Source organism: Grampus griseus (assembly GCF_964374135.1).
Source record: "Grampus griseus genome assembly, chromosome: 8".
NCBI lineage: Eukaryota > Metazoa > Chordata > Mammalia > Artiodactyla > Delphinidae > Grampus > Grampus griseus.
In genome coordinates, this window is record NC_139002.1 from 71793786 (window position 1) to 71816054 (window position 22269).

Consider the following 22269-nt stretch of genomic DNA (forward strand, 5'->3'; position numbering starts at 1 on the left):
ATTTTCTATTTTCTAAGAATTAAAATAAAGAAGGGGAGAACTTTAAAAAAAATATGAGACATAGGTATCTCTGCTTGGGAAGATGACCACAGCACAAATAAAGTTGAATTCTTCAACTTCTGGATTTAGTTCCTTATCTTCATTGAGATGAATGAACTTCATCATGAATAAGAGAACAACCTTGGTTAAGAGAGACTGAAAGACCAAGGTGGGGAGGAAGATGGAAAAGACCCAGCTGTTAGCATGCCAGGGTCCTAAGGGAACTCGGAGATGGGCTCAAGAAACCTCTCAGGTGATCTCTGAGGAATCCAAGAGAATAGGGAAAATGCCAGAATATTACAGACTAAATAACAAGACTGGAGAGCCTATAACCAACCTCTGCAATAGGCTAAGCTGCATTCCTAACTGGGCAGATATCAGCACATGTAGGAAAGGAAGCATAGAGGAAAAGCAAGCAACTCGGTAGAAAAATGGGCAGAGAATAGGTACCAGCAATTCAGTGCAGAGGAAATACAAGTGGTCAATAAATATAAAAGGTCCCTACTATCATGAAAATACACATTAAAATAACCAGATACCATTTATCTACACAGCAGCTCAGCAAAAATGAAAAAGATTGATAATATCAACTGCTGGCAAAGATGTGGGGAAATGAGCGCTCTCACTAGTGGAATATACAGCTTTCTTTAAAGGGCAGTTTGGTGGTATTGATTAAAATTAAAAATGCATTGTATATTGACCTAGCAATCTGAAAGCCTCACACACGCAGAGGCCTGTAGAAAGCTTTTCATTACACAAAACTACCTACAGCAGTAAAAGAGGACAAAAAATAAACTATCCAAGATATGGCACACGCTTAAATACATTATGGTACCTCTACCTTATGAAGTATCATACAGCAGTCAAAAATAAAGGTAGCCCATGTACACTGATACAGAATGATTTTCAAGATCAGTATCATTCATGCTATAAAAAAAAGCACAAAAACCCCCTCTATATTTATATAAGCACATATATGAATAGAAAATAGTTTAAAAGGATCCCTGTTAACTTGGTAACAGAGGTAACCCTGGGAAGGTGACCAAGGATATTTCTCTTTGCTTTCTGCATTTTTTTTTAATTGTTAATTTTTCTGGCCTTTATTGTGCTGATTTTTTTTTTTCTTTAGGCCGTGCCACGTGGCATGTGGGATCTTAGTTCCCTGACCAGGGATCGAACCTATGCCCCCTGCATTGGCAGTGTGGAGTCTTAACCACTGGACCGCCAGGGAATGTCTTCACTTATTGTACATATGTACGTATGTATGTATAAATAAGTTAATTAATTAATTAAAAAAAAAGAATGAACAACAAAAACTAGGAAACAGTGAGCATGTACACTAGGAGTAAGTCGTGTCAAACCTTCCCAGTTTCCTTCTCCTAGGAAGAAGGTGGAAATGCCAATGTCACTCTGAACAGAGTACCTGCAGGTTAATGGCACAGGCTTTCATATCATCATTATGGACATAACAGAAGAATTCAGGCTGGATGACAATGCTAAGAAGCAGAGGCAAACCTGACTGAATACCTGTAGTTAAAGAGTTACTGATTCAGGGCCCACGGGGAAACCTCCAGGACAGTCTTTGGTCCTGGTTCTGTTCAACGTATTCATTCATTCTTCCTATCTCTCACTTACTCACTCAACAGACACTTGAGAGCTTACTATATGTCAGGTGTGCAGAATATACAAAGATGATTCCCACCTGAAGCCTAGGATACTGAAAAATAGACAGAAAAAAAAAACCCAGCATGACAAATGCTCGACTGAGTTGCTAGGAAGCTCCAAGGGTAGAGCCTGACCTCTTGAGGGAGGTCACTATCTATATCAAAGGTCTGATCGTCTCAGGAAAGATATCATGAAGCTAGGAAGTACCACTAACACCAAAAATAGCATACACGTGAGTTGGAAAAGGTGGACAATATAAAAACATCCATGTGAAACCCATTTGCAGTTACTGAAGAATCTTGTCTTTAGGTTGCTGGAGAACACTACTCTTGTTTTGAGCCCTCACTAACAGACCTTTGTCAAAGAGGCCTCTAAGCAGAGCAAGGTGTCCAGAGAGTGAAGAACGGAGCTCATGTCAGATGAGGACTGGCTAAAGGCACTTTCCAGGACTACCCCACCTTCCCCAAGCCCATGACTCCACTCATGTTTCTCCTCTGCTTTCTCACAGGGAATCACCCACAGTCAACAGACTCAGGAAATTCAAGATCCCTGATGGTACCCTGGTTCGCCCACTCGAGGGAAGAGGCAGCTGGAAGACAGCTCCCAAGTCAGCTCCCAACAACAAGGTGGGCCGTCGGTGGCATGTTTCCAGTTTGCAAGATCTTTCTTGTCTGTCTGCTCCCTCCTCCCCAATCTTAGCCCCAAGGTTTTCCCTTCCACCACACACAAGAGAAGAAAGACTGAGAAACATGCAACCAGGTACCAAGGCTGTGTATCCCAGGCAGTCATTTCACCCTCCCAGCCCTTCCTGTTTCTCTGTTTAATGAGGACAGTGGACTAGATAATTCCTAGGGGACCTTCCAGCTCTGCCTGCAGCATGTGCCTGCCCTGTAAACAGTCTCCTCCTGGAAGAAGTCACCATTTAAAAGGACTTCAAAGAGAGGGCAATGCTTAATAAGAGTGAGTGAACGGTGGAATTCTGGGCATCCAAGAGTTCTTATTTGGGTTCCCCCACCTGTGTAGGAAGCGCTCTGGCAGAGACCCTCCATGGGGACTGACCTCTTCAGTGACGATCGAGATAGCACCTGTGCAGCCTGGTTCATGGCCCTGACCCAAGCGTTCATGTCCTCCTGGGTGTCGGCACTGAAGTAGTAGGTCCTCATGCCTGACTGCTCGGCCTGAGAGCCCCTGGTGGAGCTATTATAGATGAGTGCTCGCATTCCCATGTGCACGGCCTGGAGGGAGAAGACGGAAACCCAGGTCAGAGAGGTTAGTGCGCGTCTCACTTCCAGGAGCAAAACCCAGAAACGCCCCGGCCAGGTTCTCCCTTCTTCCAGACTAAAAGCCCATGCACCACCCAGCTTATTTCCACACCTCGAAAAAACGTCACAGGCTGGATTCCCTTTTCTGGGTGAAGTCAGGCCTAGGAACAGCTGTGTCTGTTCCCCGCAGCAAAAGCCCCGCAGCTGTACCTGTTTCCTACTTATCTTACTCCCACTTAGGGAGGGGCACACAGTCAATTCAAGGTTTATTTGAGAAAGAGATTTTTTTAAAAAAACCCTCATTCCATAGAAGCAGACTCTCGGGAGTCCCTGTTTTGGTTCTTCTGAAGCACCTGCTGACTGGAACTGATTCAAAAATCAGCTGCTCAACAGCACGCAGCTCGGTGCAGATATTCACTCTGCTTCCTGCTTGGGCGTGAAACATGATGTACGCCCATCAAGGAAGCTGCTCTTTTGTCTCACCAAAGAGGCAACACAAAGCTCAGCTGAGCAGTCCAACACTTGACTGAAGACCCTGGCACACCTACTATACGTCAGGAAGCATCAAGGTGCTTTCACATGTTCCACAGGTACTGGGAAAAGCAACCGCAATGGACTACGAACAAGAGGTTTTCCCCCTTGTGCTCTGATAAGCAAGGTCCTTTAAATTGGCAAGGAAAAAGCTCACCAAATCCACATAGGAAAATGATGTGGAAATAGGAAGATTTACAGAGTGCCTACTATGTGCCTCCTAGGTACTTCCACGATTTTAATCTCATTTTAATCCTAACAGCCTTATAAGGAAGGAACAGAATCTCTTTTACAGATGTGGTAAGTGAAGCTCTGAGAAGTTAAGTAACTTTCCTAGATTTCCACACTTGGTCACAGATTCTTCACAGCACCTATTACCTGGTATTCTTTATTTTACATGCTTGTTTATCATCTGTCTCTTCCCTGCAGAATATAAACTCGATGAGAGCAGGGACTCTATTTTGTTCACTACTATATCCCCAGGAACAGTGCCTGGTACATAGTAGGTGCCCAATAAATAAATAAATATATATATATATATATATATATATATTTTTTTTTTTTTTTTTTTTTTTTTTTGCAGTACGTGGGCCTCTCACTGCTGTGGTCTCTCCCGTTGCGGAGCACAGGCTCCGGACGCGCAGGCTCAGTGGCCATGGCTCACGGGCCCAGCTGCTCCGCGGCATGTGGGATCTTCCCGGACCAGGGCACGAACCCGTGTCCCCTGCATCGGCAGGCAGACTCTCAACCACTGTGCCACCAGGGAAGCCCAATAAATATTTTTTGAATGAATGAAAAGTTGGAGGCAGGATTCACACCTAGGAATGTCTGACTCTGAGTCCAAGCTTCTCTGTTCAGTGCTCTCAGGCTCTATCCAGAAATGAGTCTGATACAGATCACTAGTCTGATAATCTGGATCCAGAATGACAGACAGACGCCATGCAAGGACCAGTCAGAGAAAGCAAAATGAGAGAACTAAACAGAATCTGGAAAATGACATGTTTCTAAAATCACCAATGGTCATGGATAAAACCTCTCAGATGAACTGTCAGCATTCACTTCTCCACTCACATGCCTAACATCCAGGTCCAAAAACGATATTAAATACGGGCCTGCTTGTGACATTCACATATCTGAATCCATCCAGCCCAGTGCCAAGGGAGTCCAGGCAAACTCGGCCTGCAGCTAAGGGTTCCACAGCGGGTTCTGGGGCAGGCATTTACTTGAGTAAGCTAAGGTGATTCCGTGAACAATCACTGACTTGCAGAGGACTAAACATGAAACAGAAGTAAGCCTGAACGACCTTAACTTGGGAAGTATAAGGAGTGTCATTCACCACAACTCCTACTACAAATGACGGCTCCATGTTATCTGTTTGCAGAATGAGACTAGCCCCATCTACCCTGGCAGAACTAGCTGATGGTTAGTTCTCCTGTAGAAAGCTCTGAATGGGTAATCAACCATTTATAGTGCGGTGATACCAGACCTGTGGATGTTCAGAAGAAAAGTACCTAACCCGAGGACTTAAGGAAGGCTTCCTGGAGGAGGTGGCCCCTGAGCAGACACCTAAAGGACAAGTAAGTAAGAGTTGGGGAACTCTTCAGGGCATTCCAGGCTGTGATTAAAGCTCAAGGGGGGTGGGGGTGGGGGGGAACGATGGCTCCTAAAGGCCACCGAGAGCCCTGCTTGGCTCGTCCTGCAGACCTAGCGGAGCCTCAGGGCACATCTAGCACCCTGGCTCCCTGACAATGCCCAGGAGCTGCCTGGCTGAGAGTACAGTTAGAGAAGACAGACGAGAGAGGACCACACAGCCCTTTAGGCTCTGCCTATGTACCACTACAGGTACTCTGAACAATCTCAGGCAAGGTACCCTAGCAACAGTCAGAGAATTTCAGCTCTGCAAACAGAAGAATTGACATCAGAGGCAAGCATAAGGCACAGGACACAAAATACTGCACACTCCTCAGTATGCCCGAGAACATGGATCCTGAACTGTCCCAGGGCCCATCCTCAGGTTCCTAAAAGAATGACACTGCGACCCAAAGGGAAGGGAAGTATTTCACACTCAGGAAACCACAGCCCTGTCTGGAGAACCACCTGAACATCACCCATTCTGTCTGCAATAGCTTTTCTCCCTTCTCAGACCCTGAAGACCCCAATCTTCCCCACAAACATGCATGCCTTCTGTCTCCCAGAAAAAATATTTAGGGAACACTCCTGGTGAAGCCTATTAAAAAAAAAAAAATGTATGACACATAAAAGATGTTTTCCTAGAATGTATTTTCACACCTCCCAACAAAGCGTTAAGATGAACTATATATAGTTATTATAATCAGTTACTCTGAGGATATCCCAAATGCTGTCGCCCCCCCCCCAAATTCACATGCAACAGCGTTATCCCAATTGTTTGCCCAGTAGCAACACTAAACCCTAGAAAGGAAGGTTTTTCTAAGGAAGGCTTTCAGGCTGCAAAAGACCAGTGTGACACCCATCGAACAAAATGTTTTCAGAGCCAACAATAAGCAAGAGAGGCTCTGAACAATTTAATAGAACAGTATTCCTAAAATGATAACAATAAACATTAATTGAAACCACCTCCCACCTCCTGCAATGTGTATATGGGTGACCAGAGTAAGACATGGAAGAAAAGCAGAGAAGAAGAGAAAGAAATTGTCCTCCCTCCCTGTAATGCAACTGAAAGAGGACAGAGTTCAGGGTGGAGATCTGCCTCCATCATCTTCCAACTTTGGGACTGTGGGCAAGTTTTTTCAGCTCTCTGATCCTCGTGTTCCTAATCTATAAAACGAAGCTAATGATCCTGACCTCACAGGCTCCCCACAAGCACCAAATGAGGTAACATGGATAAAAGTAGTTCTCAGTCACAGAAGGTTTTACAGAAATAAGGCAATACCATATCACGCAACATGAAGTGAAGGAGGATCCAGAATCTTCAACCCACAGCAACTCTGGAGTCACCGGGGACAGTGGCAGTGGTAAGAAAGCATGAGAAGGGCCGTGCTGATACTTGTCACAGAAACAGCGACAGGAAAAGAGGGGTCTAAAAACTCAAGCAAGGCTGGGGGACTCAAAAGCTAAGATACAAATGAAAGTACTGTGATGTGACATTATTCTTGTTTAAAGAATTTATAACTTTGTTAACATGAGTCTGAAACGCTCAACCTCTTAACTTCTTCCCCCCAACCCCCAACAGAAACAACTGCTTTTGTGAAGCCATTTTGGGGAACACAACATTTCTTAGGATGGAATTGCTGCACTGGAGGAGCGGGGGTGGGGGGGCAGTACCTTAAAGGAATACTTGCGACTTATGCGATCCTCGGGGGCCACTGTTGAGATCACGTAGCTGGGCAGAGGGATGCTCCCAAGGACCACTTCTTCTCGGCTGTCTTTGAATGGAAATACAAATCAGAATAAGCTTCTGTGGCACCTTCCTTGGGCTGGTCCATCCCACTGCCCTAGTTCAAGGCTCCTTATCTCTCCCAGGATGACAGCAATCACGGATCGCCCATTCAGGTGCTCTGGGGACCTTTGTGCTAGTGCTGGAACTACACAGGTGAATCAGACAGGGCCCTCTCCCCGAGGAGGGGGACAGGCATGTAAACACGCTCAGCTCGACCTGCTAACTCCTGAAACACAGAGGCATACCAAGTGCTGCGGGAACACACAGACAGGAGTGGCACACAGCCTGGGGAAGTGGAGATGGCTTCAGAAGGTGATATTTAAACTTTTGCAAAGGATGGGGAAGGGAATTCTGGGTGGTACACACCTCATAGGCAATGTTAGAGCAGGTGTGAAATATCCTACCTTTTATGTCTATTCTCTTCCTCCCCCAAACCGTCTTCGTTACCAGAGGTAACTTCCTAATGACAGAATTGGTCCCACTGCTCTCCCACCCAAAGGCACTTGCTGACTGCCCACTGGATACAGGATGAAGCCCAACTTCCTCTGTCTAGCGTCACAGCCCTTTTGCATTTGGGCTCTTACCCACCTCCTGAGCCTTATCTCCTAGCGTGTGCTCCATGCAAGACTCACTCTGGCTTTGCAGGTCTGTCATTCCACTTTCTTCTGCTTCTAGAACTTTAATCAAGTTGTTTCTTCTGCCTAAACGCCCATCATCCCCCTACACGTGGGCAAAGCTCAACCCATCCTAAAAAGCCCAACTCGAGCCCTAATTCTTCTGAGGAGCCTGCCCAAGTTCTCCAAGATGGAATTGGCTTCTTGTTCCTCTTGAACTGCCTAAGCACTTTGGATGTCTTCAAAACCTAGTCTTGTCTTAAAATTAGCCTATCTCTTCCTCCATATTTTGAGCCTTACTTTCTTCTCACCTTTGCACAGCCCCTAATTCTACGTACTGGGCTCCACAAATGTTCCTATGGCCAATTTAGTTCACCAGTTGCCCATCCAATAACGGGATAAATCCAGATAACAGGTCACAAAATATAATGTTCACCTATACTTCCCATCTCTCCAGACTGAATCAAAGGTGTGCCTGTGCCACAAGTGGGGCAGAAGCTGGAAAACCTCCAGATCTTGAGACCTTAAGTAGAAGGCAAACCAGATTCTATTATTTTAACTCAACAAATGGCACTTCCAGTGCTGGGACTGGTAAAAATGAAATCACCAACCATGCACATATGTAAAAGTGAACACTTCAGCAGGTCAACAGGTTATCGATTAGCTCAGGCCACTGGTCCATTCACTGGATTTGAGAAGACCACCATTTGCATGACCTCACCACCCCCTCTGGCACAAAGACCCCTTGGTGGCCTGAGCCTCAGCTCACCTTTATAGTAAAACAAGCAATAATCAGCAAGCACAAACCACCTCCTCTTCCACAGCCTCATCCCAGAACTGTCCTGCAAAGCAAAGGAAACTAATCAGGGCAATATCTGAGCATACTGTTCCCCCTCCCCAGTCATGTACAACCTGATTCTGGAACCGAGACTTGCCCATATTCACTCTTTCTTTCAATAAATTAATAAGGTTTTTTTTTTGTTTTTTGTTTTTTTGCGGTACGCGGGCCTCTCACTGTTGTGGCCTCTCCCGTTGTGGAGCACAGGCTCCGGACGCGCAGGCTCAGCGGCCATGGCGCACGGGCCCAGCCGCTCCACGGCATGTGGGATCTTCCCGGACCGGGGCACGAACCTGTGTCCCCTGCATTGGCAGGCGGACTCAACCACTGCGCCACCAGGGAAGCCCGAAATAAATTAATAAGTTTTTACTGCATAGCCATTCTTTGAATAGGACATTAAAATTTAGATCCAATGATGGTTTAACCCCAGGAAGTTTTGTTTCCTATAAACAGACTAGTGTATCATAAGCATCCTCCTTTTAGAAAGGAAGATATGAATTCAAAAATACAGTTCTTGGGCTTCCCTGGCAGTCCAGTGGTTAAGATTCCACGCTTCCACTAAAAGGGGCGTGGGTTCAATCCCTGGTTGGGGAACTCCCACATGTCGCACAGTGTGGCCAAAAAAACCCAAAAATACAGTTCATCCATTAAGAAAGAAATCAGTTTTTAACAAAAGGGAAGTTATTTATTTACTCCTTCCGTCCTTCATTCATTCACTGATTCAGGTGCTACACTAAAATACCTTCACTTATACTGATTAGAAAATTGGTTTACATAGTATGAAACAAAGAGTTTAAGTTAGCTAATTAATCAATGAGGCAAAGTTCTCATTTGACTAAGTTCAGTTATCTACCACAAAGGAGTGATTTTGCTGTGTTTTTCCTTCCTTTCAACAGAAAAAGACCTGGATTTTCTTGTGAAAAGTTTTTTAAAATATGGCTAGGGTAGGAAAATAGTAGTTTTAGGGTCACTTTTCTCCCAAACCTAGGAAAATTCCAGAGCCATTTTTAGCTGTTAAAATTGTCTTCCTTCTGCAAAAGTTTTTGACAGGCTTAAATTTTAAAAAATTTTATTCATCCTCCATTTGCTAAAGTGTTAAAAACTTGCTAAGCTCCTGCGTTTCTTGGTTTTATCTTCTGCATTAACCAGATGATCTGGCATACGATACTTGCTTTGTCTGAAAAGCTCTTCTCCATCCTTCCACATCTGCTTCAAATGTCATTTCCTCTGGAAAGCCTTTCAGGACTCCCCCAAGCATAGCTACATTCTCTCTGCTGTGTGCCCACAGCACTGTACACAGACCTTGGTTACAGCTACAGCCAAGGAGCCGAGGGGCCTGGGCCAGGGGGTGTCTGTTGGGGAGAAGGATTATTTACAATACCTTCCCTCTACCTCCACATTTCAAAGGAGCATCCTTTTGTTTAACGGAGACGGGGATGCAAGTGGAAAAAGTCAGAGGGTTAGATTACTCAGGTAAGAAAAGAGAATGAGAGCAGAGCTGTGAGGGAAGAGGGAAGCATTAAGAGAGGGTGGTGCCAGAGGAGTACCGGCCAGAAGAGGCTGGAGAGCTGTGGGAGATTTCAAGGGGACATTTAGGAATTTATTCTGTGTGGTGTGAAAGGTAATGTCTTCCTCTGTTTTCCCACAAAGCCTTTAGTAAAAATGTACATCATTGCTCTCAGAATTTGTGTTTTTTTTGGATAATATGCTATGTGAGAGACTGCGCTGGGTGATGACATGACACGTGAGAGGTGTTTCTATGTTTCCCCCTGCAGACTATGACATGAGTTCCTCAAGGGCGGGAACCACATGTTACTCATCTCTTTGTCGTTGCTGTGAGAGCACTTAGAACACGGCAGGCACTTGGTGGGTGGGTGGGTAGATGAATGGATGGATGGCAAGAAGAGAAGGGAGGAGACAAAAGGGACGTGTTCTCTGACCCTGGGAGCTCACAGCCTATCCAAGGCCAGAGGACCAGAGGCAGAACAACTGCCTCTGGTGAAGCTGTGGTGAAGCGCGGTGAAGCTAGAGATGAAGGATGGCCCATGGGAGAAGGGGCTGGTGATGGTGCTGGAGTTTCTAACCTGGGTGCCTGGGAAAATGGTGGTACCCCCACCAAGATCCAGAAGAAACAGTTCAGGGGAAAAAGACAGGTGAGGGGTGAGGAGACAGTGAGCTGAGTTTGGCCGATTTGGAACCTGAGGTGCTAGGATGCCAGGTATGTGTGTTAGACTGGGGGGAAGGAAAAGATGGGATTTTTCAGGCAAATGATAACAAAGGCTCTTTCACATCAGGAAGGCAAGTGCTGGCAGAGGATTGGCGGTAAGGCTGGATTCATACTGACCCACCCACACCTGGGCCCGAGTCCCAGGACAGCCAAGAGCAGTGGGAACCAAAGTGGTTAAGTGGGTTTGGGGAAGGAAACTGCAGCCACTGAGCAGACTGCCGACGCACAAAAACGAACAGCAAGTCGCTTAGCACAGTGGGCAGGATCTACTGGCCTCAGACAAACTCAGGAACAGAAAGCTTATTATGAGCCTGTTCCCAGTTCCCGGGGGTCAGGGTAAGGAAGGAATTCAGCAAGAACTACCTCCCTGCCACCCCTCCCTCCTCAGTCTCCTCACCTGCTTGTGCAACCAGCCCCTCACCACCACCGGAACATTGGGGTTCCTCCGAATGGCTTGGTCCCTCTTCCCAAAGCTGTGGACTTTACTGGACTTTATGATCTAGGAAAGAGCAGACTTGAACTCTAGCAGCAAGGGGGATTTGGGGAGGCCCAAGAAGCATCTGCACGATAGGAGGGCTGTAGGCTCCCTGCGCCGTCATCTATGCAGCAGTGCCCTCTGATCAAAAGAACAGCAAGAAGACAGAGAATGGGCGTGCACATGGCCGCAGCATCCTAGTTAAAAGGTGGGTGCAAGAGCTAGCAAGCTTCCTGTTTGGGTCACAGAGGAAAAAAAATGTAAAGGGATTTTTCAATCAACTTTCACCAGCAGCTTCTGGCCCTAATATGTCCTATGGCTTTCTGGAGCAATGCTACAGTCTGGTCACAGAATTTGCCAATTTCCAGATATTTACCCCTCCCATCTGGTTCACTCCTCAGCACCCTCCCCTTCTCTGCAATGCTGGTTCTCTTCCCTGTTCCTCAGTCAGTGCTTCCATATCGTGGGCACAGAAACCTCTGGGCCCTTCTGTTGTGAATCTCACCATGCAGTCTTTGACACACATGTGAACAGAGGTGTGGCCCTCCAAAGACACGACAGGAAAATGAAGAATGCGGCCAAGGCCGTAGATGTCAGTCCTGGTTCTGTCAGCAATCACCTGTTTTCTTGGACATGTGACATAACCCCAACTGGCCACAATGTCCTATCTGTCATCTGGGGAGAACACTTATTACATGTCTCCCTCACAAAACTATGGTGAAGATCAAACGGGTTTCTGGCTACAAAGGGGCCTGGCAAAATGCAGAAGAGGGGAAGTGGCCAGGAGCTCACCTTGGGGCCAGGCTTGGCCTCCACGGTAGAAGTGGTCCCAGCCGTGGACGTTTCACTGACCATGCTGGACGGTCTTTGGTTTCTCTCTCGCTTCGACATATGCAGATTTGGCCTGTGGGGAGACAGAAGGGAATCCAGTGATTAAGTGGCCAGGTCGCAATGGGAAGTGGAATCTGAGATTTATTTCAGGTTAGAACTGGTTGATGGACCTTAAACAGCCCAAGACAGATCTTCTAGACACCACCTAACTCCAGACTGCCGTTAGAGGGCCATGACACCCAGCCTACCCACGTGCTTCAGGGAATCAAGAGCATGACAGATGGGCAATCTCCACAGCCTGACACCCCACGAAGGGGCCGGGTCACTGCTGCCTGCTGTCCCAAGGTCCCCACCTTTCTTACTCGGGTGTTTGTGGCAACTGCCCCATCAGATGGGCCCACACGGTTTACCCCACTCTTTACAGCAAAAGCAATCCACACTCCTTACACACACACACACACACACCCCTCCATTTCCCCTGGCTCCCAAAAGAAGCTGTTTCTAATTAGTAACAAGAAACCACTTGCGCACACATCCATACCCCCAGATACATAGAATCGCTTACATAAATGCCAGTGGGGCTTGCCTCCCAAAATAGATTACCCAACAAAGAGTCTTATTCTAGGAACACTCCATTAGCCCCAAAATAGAGCCATTGAAGATATTAACCCCTTGTGCCATGCCTGGAGAGCATGAAGAAATGAAGCACGCCTGCATCCCCAGTGAGGTTCCCCTTGATGTGTCCCCATCGGCATCCAGCAACATCACGCGTCCCACCAAGAAGGTCCACCTGCCCTGGGAGGGCCAGCGCCCTGGGAACATCATGGTATAGCACTTAAGAGCCAACACAGAGAACCCTTCTTACCTGCCTCCATGGAGCCCCAGCATTTGCCAGAGTCTTTCAAAGCAGCAGCGGCAGCAGAGTGACTCCACACAATCCAATCCCTATCCTTAAACAGCTCAACGCTTGTTTCCCAGACCCTGCTAACTCTAGGATCCCTAAGCCTTCCTCAAAGTGTAAGTCCCAGCATTCTATGGCTGGGTTGTCTGCTGCTCTGATGGGCAACAGGACCCAGGTAGCTGCAGCAGACTGAGGCTTTTGGCTTGAGGAGTGGAGAAAATCCGATTTGGAGGCCTGGGCCAGGGCCCTGAGTAGATGGAGATGGAGGATCCAGGCAAGACACAGCTGAGGAAGACACGCTCTGGATGTCTGTTCGCCAGGCTCACTTTTACACGGGTGCTACGAGGGAAAATCCTAGTTTCCACCCTGCAGACACTCTGCTTCCTTCAAAATCACTGCTGCTCAAAGGATAAGTGATCCTTCCCACACCCCAAGACAGAGACCTGACACCCTGTACCATTAGAGAAGTCCTTCGCGGAAGTAGCTGTGACCCCCGTGCTCTCTGAGCTGTGCCAACAGCAGGACCACTGCAGCGGGCACCAGCTTTCCAAGCGGCTGGGCCCTGCCGGATGCTTGGCAGCTGGAGGTGCAAGTCCCACCAGGCAAAAAGATCACTGGCTCCTTGTCAGCTCAGGCACTCACTCCAGATTCCCCGCCCCCGGCCTCCATCCCAGCCAGACTTTTGTTACTGCTCCCCACTCAGAGAATGTCACCACACTTAGAGTCCGCTCAGTGTTGGCAGAAGCTGTGTGCAGCACAGATAATCGCCAACCGGGGGTGGGAAGGGGCTCTGAGAGGCTGCCTTGTCCAGCCCCTGCCTCCAGACAGAACTATGCCCGAAACGTCTTCCTGGAACCTGGGCTTGCCTGACTTCAGATTTACAGAGGTTGAGACAAGGAAGAAGAGTTCTCAGGTTATCTCAGTCACGGCAGCTGTATCTCTAAGCCAAAATTCAGGACACAAAGTCCAACAGTAAGAAAGGTTTGTTTGGGATTTTATCAAGTTTAATTGGCTCCCATTTAAGACACTGATATGCGGTTATTACAGAATACTTGAGAAATATAAGAAAAAAGCTAAAACGAAAGAAAAAAAAATCACCATAGTCCTGTTACCCACAGAAAAGTCATTTTTAATACTTGGTATATTTACTTTCATTCTTTTTATATGCCTGTGTTTTTTTGGGGGGGGATGTGTGCTTTTTTGTTTTTATATCATTGTGATCATACTGTGTTTACGATTTGGCATGTTGATTTTTAAACTTATTGTAATATAAACATCTTCTCCTTTACTCCTTTTTTTTTGGCGGTACGTGGGCCTCTCACTGTCGTGGTCTCTCCCGTTGTGGAGCACAGGCTCCGGATGCGCAGGCTCAGCGGCCATGGCTCACGGGCCCAGCTGCTCCGCGGCATGTGGGATCTTCCCAGACCCGGGCACGAACCCGTGTCCCCTGCATCAGCAGACGGACCCTCAACCACTGCACCACCAGGGAAGCCCTTCTTCTTCTTTTTTTAAAAAAATATTTATTTATTTATTTGGCTGCACCAGGTCTTAGTTGTGGCATGTGGGATCTTTAGTTGCAGCACGCGGGCCCTTAGGTGCGGCATGGGGGACCTAGTACGCTGACCAGTGATTGAACCCGGGCCCCCTGCATTGGGAGCATACAGTCTTACCCACTGGACCACCAGGGAAGTCCCTCTACTTTCTTTTAAACTCATCCATGTCATTTTAAATGACTGCATCACATTCCATCAACTAGATACGCCATCACTACTCTGTGAGACAAAGAAGAGACTATCTGGATTGGTGATTGCTCAGGAAGTCCGGGACAGATGCCCACCACTTTTGCCATTTCTGCACCTTACAATCTTGAGCTCTAACTGTAGTCATCTTCCTGTATTCTAACCCCATGTCCCCTCCCTACACTAGCTTCTGGGATGCTGGCTGGCCGGGGAGCTCCTCCAGCTACAAGTGCAGGAAGAAAGATGACTTTCTTGCAGCCTTGGGTAGGTGAGGAAAGAAGGTACGACTACCACCTGGAGAGCCTGGTATGAACAGATTTCAGCTGGAAAAGGACTGTTTGTGGCCCCAACACTGAACATTAGTGAGGGATGGGACAGGGGTGGCGGGGTGAGGACAGGGAGAAACACATGAAGACAACTTCATTCTCCATGACTATAGAGACCTCTGCTCAGCAACATCCAGAGAAAGCTGCCTCATTAGCAGACAGGACTGAAGTCCAAACTAAATCTGCCCCAGAGAGGGGACCACGTCATCTCTACAAACAGGGAGCGTGTCTTCACCAGGACTCCACACTCAAGCAAAAGACTCAACCATTACCTAGCAGTCCCTGACCTGACTCTCTGAAAGAACGAGGCGCACACAGCTACCCACCTGGCCAAGTAACAAGATCTGCATTCAGAGGATGTTCCTCTGAATCTCTTCAGCATGGGCCATGGACTCTTAGGTCCCTCCAAGGATGACTATCACTTCTGGAAATCACTAGAAGTTATGTGGAATTTCAACTGGTTTAAAACAAAAAAAACCCAAAAAACGATGGTAGTCACCCTTGGGACACCATTTGGTATTCAAAAACGAGGATATGAAAAATGTCTCAAAAACAATTTTCTCACTTGGCTGAAAAGGTGGCTCTGATGGAAACTGCTAGAGGTCGTTGACCACATTATTTGGAGCAGTGGGAACATCAGTGGAGCATGTGTGTAGCCTCTGAAGAGACAGCTCTGAAAGGAGCAACAATCACTTGGACGTGGGCATTCTGGCACATTTGCTCCAGCCAGTTACGTCTTACAGGTGTGTTCCCCACTTAAAAGTCTGACAGGGCAGACACTGATTTGTCCTCAACTCCCCAGACTCCTGACAGGTCTTACTCAAGAACAGCGCCCTCCCCCAGAGAAGAGAAGAAGAGTCTGTGGCCCTGAGCTGAGCAGCTGTGAGGGTGGTTGGGTTCCCGGCAGCATGCCCTCAGGCACATGAGTCACACAGATGCCGGCAGAGGCGACAAAAAAACTGCACACACGAGGGGAAGGCAGACTCTTAGTGTCATTCAATAAAATCTATTACCTTAAAAGCCTGTGTGCCAGGTTTCTGTGCTATCCTGAATCCCAAAGTACAGTGGGATGATTTGAACAAAGACTTCTCTTTCCTTGACTTGGGCTACATGAATGCTGATTATTTGCCGGAGGGGTGTGGGCTGAAGTTCAAAACAGTGAGCTAGAGTTTTAACTCAATTGCCTCCCCTCTGAAAAGAACAAAAGAAGTTAGAACCACACAAAAATCAGTCTGGAGAAGCCCAGGAGGAAAGTGACCTTCATTCTACTCTGAACTTCCTCAAGGATGTGTCAGGTGAACCTGGGCAGGAAGTCATTTTCTCTGTCCCTCAATTTACCCATCTACAAAAGGAGCTGCTTCTGCTTCCTACGTTTCCAGGAGCAAATGCATATAACACTGTCAGATGTAGTAAGAGAGAGAAGTTATAAATTCAGAAGCCACTCCTTTCTGCTGGGTCTGAATTTAGGTGTGTTTGGTTAATGGGCTCCTCAGCTGCCTCTCAGTCAACATCAGGAACTGGAGCAGACTGAAGCGGTGGCACAGCAAGACCCTATTGCTGTTGCAACAGGTAGGTCGCCAGGCCAAGTATCACCAACCCTTAGGGACGGGTACACAAGGTCCAGCAAGCCCAGGGACCAGGCTGTATTTGTCCAGCACCTGCTGTGTCAGGCACTTTGCCTGCATTATCTCACTCACCCTTGCAAAGCCAGTTTTATCTTCTCCGTTTTGTCAAAGAGGAAACTGAGGCTCAGAGAGATTAATGACTTGCCCGAGAGAGAAGCTGGACTCCAAAACCTAGGCTTCGCCACAGAGATACCATCCCACGGCAAGTCCCAAGGTCTGGCGGAAACAGGCTTTTGCTCTTCTCAACCCCAAGAGCAACCCCCAAACCAAGAAGATCCTGGGGTGGTGGAAAGACCACGAGCCCAGAATAACGGGATCTCAACAAAGCTCTGCAGCTCACTGACTCTCCAGGAGTCATGTCACTGTTCTGGGCCTCAATTTCCATTTTTGCAAAGTGAGGTGAAAAGAACTCTCGTCTCACAAGGTGGTTATGTAGACTGAAATGACGCTTCGAAAACCACGAAGCACTGCACTCAACGAAAAGCACTGTTTGTCCCTGTTACCAGTGGAGACTCCAGAATTTAAATCTCAGGTTTACTTTATTTTTATTTCTAAGGCACTTCTCTCCAGAAAGCTGAAGGTACCAGACCATTAACCTCTGAACAGCAATCATTTCCCATAAACAGCCCTATAAACACCTTCACTGGGGCTTCCTTAACGTGTAATAACCCTGTGGCTGCGGCGCTGGCCTCCCTTTCTTTCTCCAGGAGAAAGGTAATGTCAAGAGTCTTCAAGGCTATGATGGGAGGTTAGGAAGCTATGAGAAATCAGGAATCTCTTACGAAGAAGACATCATTAGATGACATCTGTGTCCCATTAATTCCTAGAAAAATAGGCACCCCGGGCTTCCCTGGTGGCGCAGTGGTTGAGAATCCGCCTGTCAATGCAGGGGACACGGGTTCGAGCCCTGGTCCGGGAAGATCCCACATGCCGCGGAGCAGCTAGGCCCGTGAGCCACAACTACTGATACTGCGCGTCTGGAGCCTGTGCTCCGCAACAAGAGAGGCCGCGATAGAGAGAGGCCCGCGCACCGTGATGAAGAATGGCCCCCGCTTGCCACAACTAGAGAAAGCCCTCGCACAGAAACGAAGACCCAACAAAGCCAAAAATAAATTAATTAATTAATTAATTAATTTTAAAAAAAACCCAAGCATTTGAAGCCCTTTTTGAAAAAAAAAAGAAAAATAGGCACCCCAATTCATGCTCTATCCTCAAGGATTCTACATGGAGAACTCAGCTGAGATTACTGGGTGCACGAGAACAGGCACACTCACAAACAACCAGCACAACCAGCATTTTTTAAGCCGCTCACACCCACTACCCTAAGGGGTTTGGGGAGAGCAATACACAATGAAAAGCAGGAATAAAACAAAGTTCTTGTCCCAAACAGGCAGACATCTCCACACCCCATCTTCCCAGAGAAAGAGACACACAGATGGACCACCAGCACTCCCTGTACACACTCCCAACACCCCGGGGAAGGCTGTCTGACAGGGGTTTTCATTCAGTGACTGTGGCCTCATTACTCAGCTAAGGCTTCCTGCATTCCTTCCCCTTCACCCCCAGCTCCTCTCTTGAACACAAGCTCCCATTCCTCCCCCTACTCCACACCACCTCGGGGGCTGGAAACCAGCCCAAACGGCAGCCCAAAAGGCAGCCCTCACCAGGCACAGCAACAACCCAGCAAGCTTCGAGGGCTCCTCTCTCCCACCTTCAAACCCAAGCACTGTCCTGAACTTGGCCTGAGTCCCGCTCTGCCGTATGAGCCTGGTCCAGTCTCTTCTGCTGTCCAGGCTCCATGTCTCTGTCTATGCCGAGGGAGAACCAGACTTTGACCTCTACTGTCCTCTTCACCTTTGTTCTGCTGTTTCAGAGATGCTACAATTCTAACCCCAGCCTTTGGCAAGCCCTTTTCTAAGCAAATCCGCTCCTCCTGGATAACCAGGCAGCCACTTTACACAGTAGGAAATAGCCTTTTCTAATGGAGATCTGGGTACTTCCAAGATCGAGAGGAGGTCAAGGAGGGCAGTCACAGGAAGACAAAATCACTGTGCGAGCAGCAGCCTCCCTTCCACACACAGTAAAGCCACCACTGCAGCATCTTCCTCAGCACAGACAGCCGGAGACGTGGTTGCTGTGTGGCAACGACTGCATCCCCAGTGCCAATGCCCTTCGAAACATCAACATCAAAAGCCAAGCCAACACCCAGGTGTCTGAATGAACTAAGGACACCATCATCACCTCTTCCCTTACCTGTGATTGTCACCAACACCGTCTCTTAGACCAGGAAGGAAAACTGAACAGTCAAGTTTCTGCATCTGCTTGCCAGGTGTTCCCATTTTTCCTCATTTTTCTGCTGCCATGGCAACCAAATGCAACAGGCAAAGCTAGCCCAAGACTGCCAGTCTGGAAAGACAAGGTGCTGGCTGTATCAGCCACAGACAGGAACACATCAGCCTCACAGCCCGGGACTCACAGGACAGACTCCTTCTCCGAGCTCAGAGTTGTAGCGCACCCCCTCTGCCAACCTGGGCTCTTAATCTCTCACTGCGAGCTTTCACCAACTTGAAACTGCAGGAGGAATGGGAGACAGCCATCTCTAGCAGCAGGAGATACCCCACCCCCAGGCATAATCAGCATATGCCTTGGAGAGTCTTGCCCTGCAACCTGCAGAGTGAACCCCCAAAGAGGTCAAAGGTCAGGAAGGTAAGTCTAACCTTCAGCAAGATAGTATCTTTTAAAGTCTTATCCTCCAAACACCACTCATGAAATTCTAAGCAATTCCAGCTGTGGTTTTTTTCTAAGCAGTCCAATAAGAAAACGAAGGGCTGCTCAGACCTCAATGGAAGGAACAAGCTAAACTTCCTAGGTTGCCCAGGAAAGAAAGACAGGCCAGGCAAGGGTCCTCTCCCCTGGTTAGGAAACTCCAAGGTGATCTTGGGGGCCTTACAGCTGGCTTCTGAGCAGAGCAGGCTTCTGAACTTCCAGAGCGCATACTCTCAACCAGGCCCCACCTCGTCATCAAATGGTTAACAGAGCCTGGGGATCAGTGTACACAGCCTGCTTCCAGCCTCACGGCTCCGGAATGCTTCTCTCCTCTTCCCCAAGAGCTGCAGAGGCTCTGTCAGTGGCTTCCTGGGCATCCCAGCACCGAGGAGTAAATGCTCCTGCGCACGGCACCAACCACCAAAACCACAGCCTGGGAGTTCTCTGTGCCAAGGCTTCCGCCTTTATGAGGGCCCCTGGGTGTGGTCCTTTAAGCCACAAGCTCCCAATTCAAGAAAATCACTGAGAATCAGGAAAGAGGCCTTCAGAAGAGACCAAATGATCCAATCACTGTAACTGAAGCTCTGTAAAAAGGCTCGAGGATGTTTTCTGGAGAAGAGACTACCGGGGAAGCTGGCTCCTTTCAAGCAAGCATGAAGTTATTAGATCAAATTTCATTACTGCAAATACAATTACAATTAAAATTTCTAAGTAGCAGTAGCCTACTCAGTCAACACATTAACGCCTAAGTACAGCCAAGGAAGGGGAATGTCTCCTGAAGACCACTGAAATGAGAGGCAGTAGGTGTCGTAGTTAGAGGCACAGCATCTGCAGCCAGACTACTTGGTTTCAAATCCTAACTCTGCCACTTATTAGCTGTGTGACTTCTGGCAAGACTCTTAACCTCTCTGTGCCTCAGTAGCCATGATAATAACATTATCTTCCTCAAAGGACTGTTGTGGAAATTAATATATGGAAAGCACTTAGAAAAGTACCTGACAATAAATCATAAGGACTCTAAGTATTAGCTATACAAATAATAATAATATCAATATTATTATTAGTGGAAAAAGCCAACTCTTATTCTAAGAAGTAGATTACTTCATTTAATGTTAAAGATGAAATTCTAGATCTTGAAACAAGGGATGATAGAAAATCTCCTTCCTAGAAAATTAGAGACTGAGCTGAAATTTGCCTGCCTTTTACGTTTACTCATTGATCTGATGCCTGCCTTTGGCAGCCACACGATAAACATACCCCACTTCCACCTGCCAGCCCTTCTTGAAGACTTACAGCACATCCTCCTTCATCTTCTCTCCTAAAGACTAAACATGATCGGCCATAGGACAGGGTTTCCAGACCCCTTTTCATAAGGGGATTCCCCTCCTCAGGGATATCTCAATTGCTCAACATCCCTCTTGAAACTTAGTACCCAGATCAGAGCGTCTGGGGCTTGGCATGTCCCTGGGGCTCCATAAACTCAGAATGAATTAATGAAGTAGTCCACAAACACCATGGTATACCAGAACTATTCTCCCCCTTTCTCTACACATTATATTTTTATTAATGCAGCCTGGGCTTATATCAGGTCTTCCAAGAGGGATTTCCACATGCCCGTTGGCTTGGGTATACAGGGGTCTCCCCTGGGGGTCAAGGCTGCAGGACCTGTTGACTGATACCCACCCGCCTTGGGGGTTCTAACAAAGAACTCAGTAGCATAACAGAAAAGGTGAAATGAAAAAACAAATGCTAGTCATGCAACGAAAGATGCTCGTCAGCGACAGTCTCAAAAGGTCCTGCTTCCCTTAATAAATCTGCACTGTGGGTTATTAAGTGTAGTCATTAGTGCTGACCAACAAATATTTCTGATTTCCTCTCCAGATGCCTGGTAGAAAAGCACTTCCCTGCCCCCTTGGAGTTAGGAGTGGTCATGTGACTCGTTTTAGCCAATGAGATGTGAGTGAAAGAGCCGGTGTACAATTCACCAAGTTTCCCTTTTCTGGCCTTTGGCAATCATGGAAGCACAGAGATGCAGGTCCTTCAGTAAAGGTGACAGAGCTGAACCCCTCAGGGGACCTATGATGGACACATGGGGCAAAACTGAGAACCTTAATTGTTCTAAGTCACTGAGATTTTATTTGTCGTTGTTATTACCAGAGCAGACCCTAGACTATCCTGACTGAACCTGTATTACTGAAACAGAAACTAGAACATTCAGAGTTTATGTCCTCTGGATCCACCAGATCACAGCTTTCACATTATTTCTCTTCTCCATGCTTCTAATCAGTAAGATGGGAAACAATCTTTTGGTGGGCATGCACCTGGTACACCAAACAGCTCAGGTGAGCCCCACCTGCCAGCAGTGCGGGAGATGGGTTATCTGTTCACATCAGTAATGCTCTAAAGGAAGTCACCATGGAGAATGTTTTTTTTCTTCTCACAGGATAAGGAATCCCAAGATTATCTGACTAAAATCCATCTGAGATTGCCACTGTAGCCCAAAGAATGATGGGTTATCTGGAGGAGACTTAAGGATACATAGAAGAATCTGGGAGTAATTCAGGAGGGATGGGAACAGCAGGTTGTTTAAATCAGTGGTTCTCAAACTCTTACCAGAATCAGAATCACCTGAAGGCTTGTTAAAACAGTTTATGGGGGTCCTACCTCCAGAATCTCTGATTCAGTAGGTCTGGGGTGGGGCTTGAGAACTGCATCCCTAACAAGTTCCCAGGGGATGCTGGTTCAGAGACCACACTTTGAGAACCACCGCTCTAGAAGTGGTGAAACCGAGGCAGAGGCTCTGGCGAGAGGAGTCAATGTGACCGTAACAGACTTTTGGAGAAGGAAAAGAAAAGAGCCAGTTTTCCTTTTTCTACCCAACACATTAATCTGAGAGCTGATATAAAGACGAAAAAGGTCATCTCAGCCTTTTTTTTCTCACCACATAACACACTACACAACAAAATTAAGCTCCTCTAAAGGGAACAAAGTGGAAATCATACTCCTTAGCAC

General features: G+C 47.3%; 1 protein-coding gene across 2 annotated transcripts in view; it reads right to left on the reverse strand.

The window, feature by feature from the left end:
• The window catches only part of PLEKHA7 (pleckstrin homology domain containing A7), a gene marked incomplete at both ends in the record, with an annotated part of 207139 nt that overhangs the window by 55696 nt on the left and 129174 nt on the right, over positions 1 to 22269 (reverse strand). For both annotated transcript variants that reach the window (XM_082660876.1, XM_082660877.1), the window contains 5 exons: positions 2764 to 2939; positions 6801 to 6901; positions 8299 to 8371; positions 10992 to 11093; positions 11862 to 11973. In XM_082660876.1, the coding sequence (XP_082517002.1) occupies positions 2764 to 2939; positions 6801 to 6901; positions 8299 to 8371; positions 10992 to 11093; positions 11862 to 11973 (564 nt within the window). The remainder of the gene's footprint in view (positions 1 to 2763; positions 2940 to 6800; positions 6902 to 8298; positions 8372 to 10991; positions 11094 to 11861; positions 11974 to 22269) is intronic.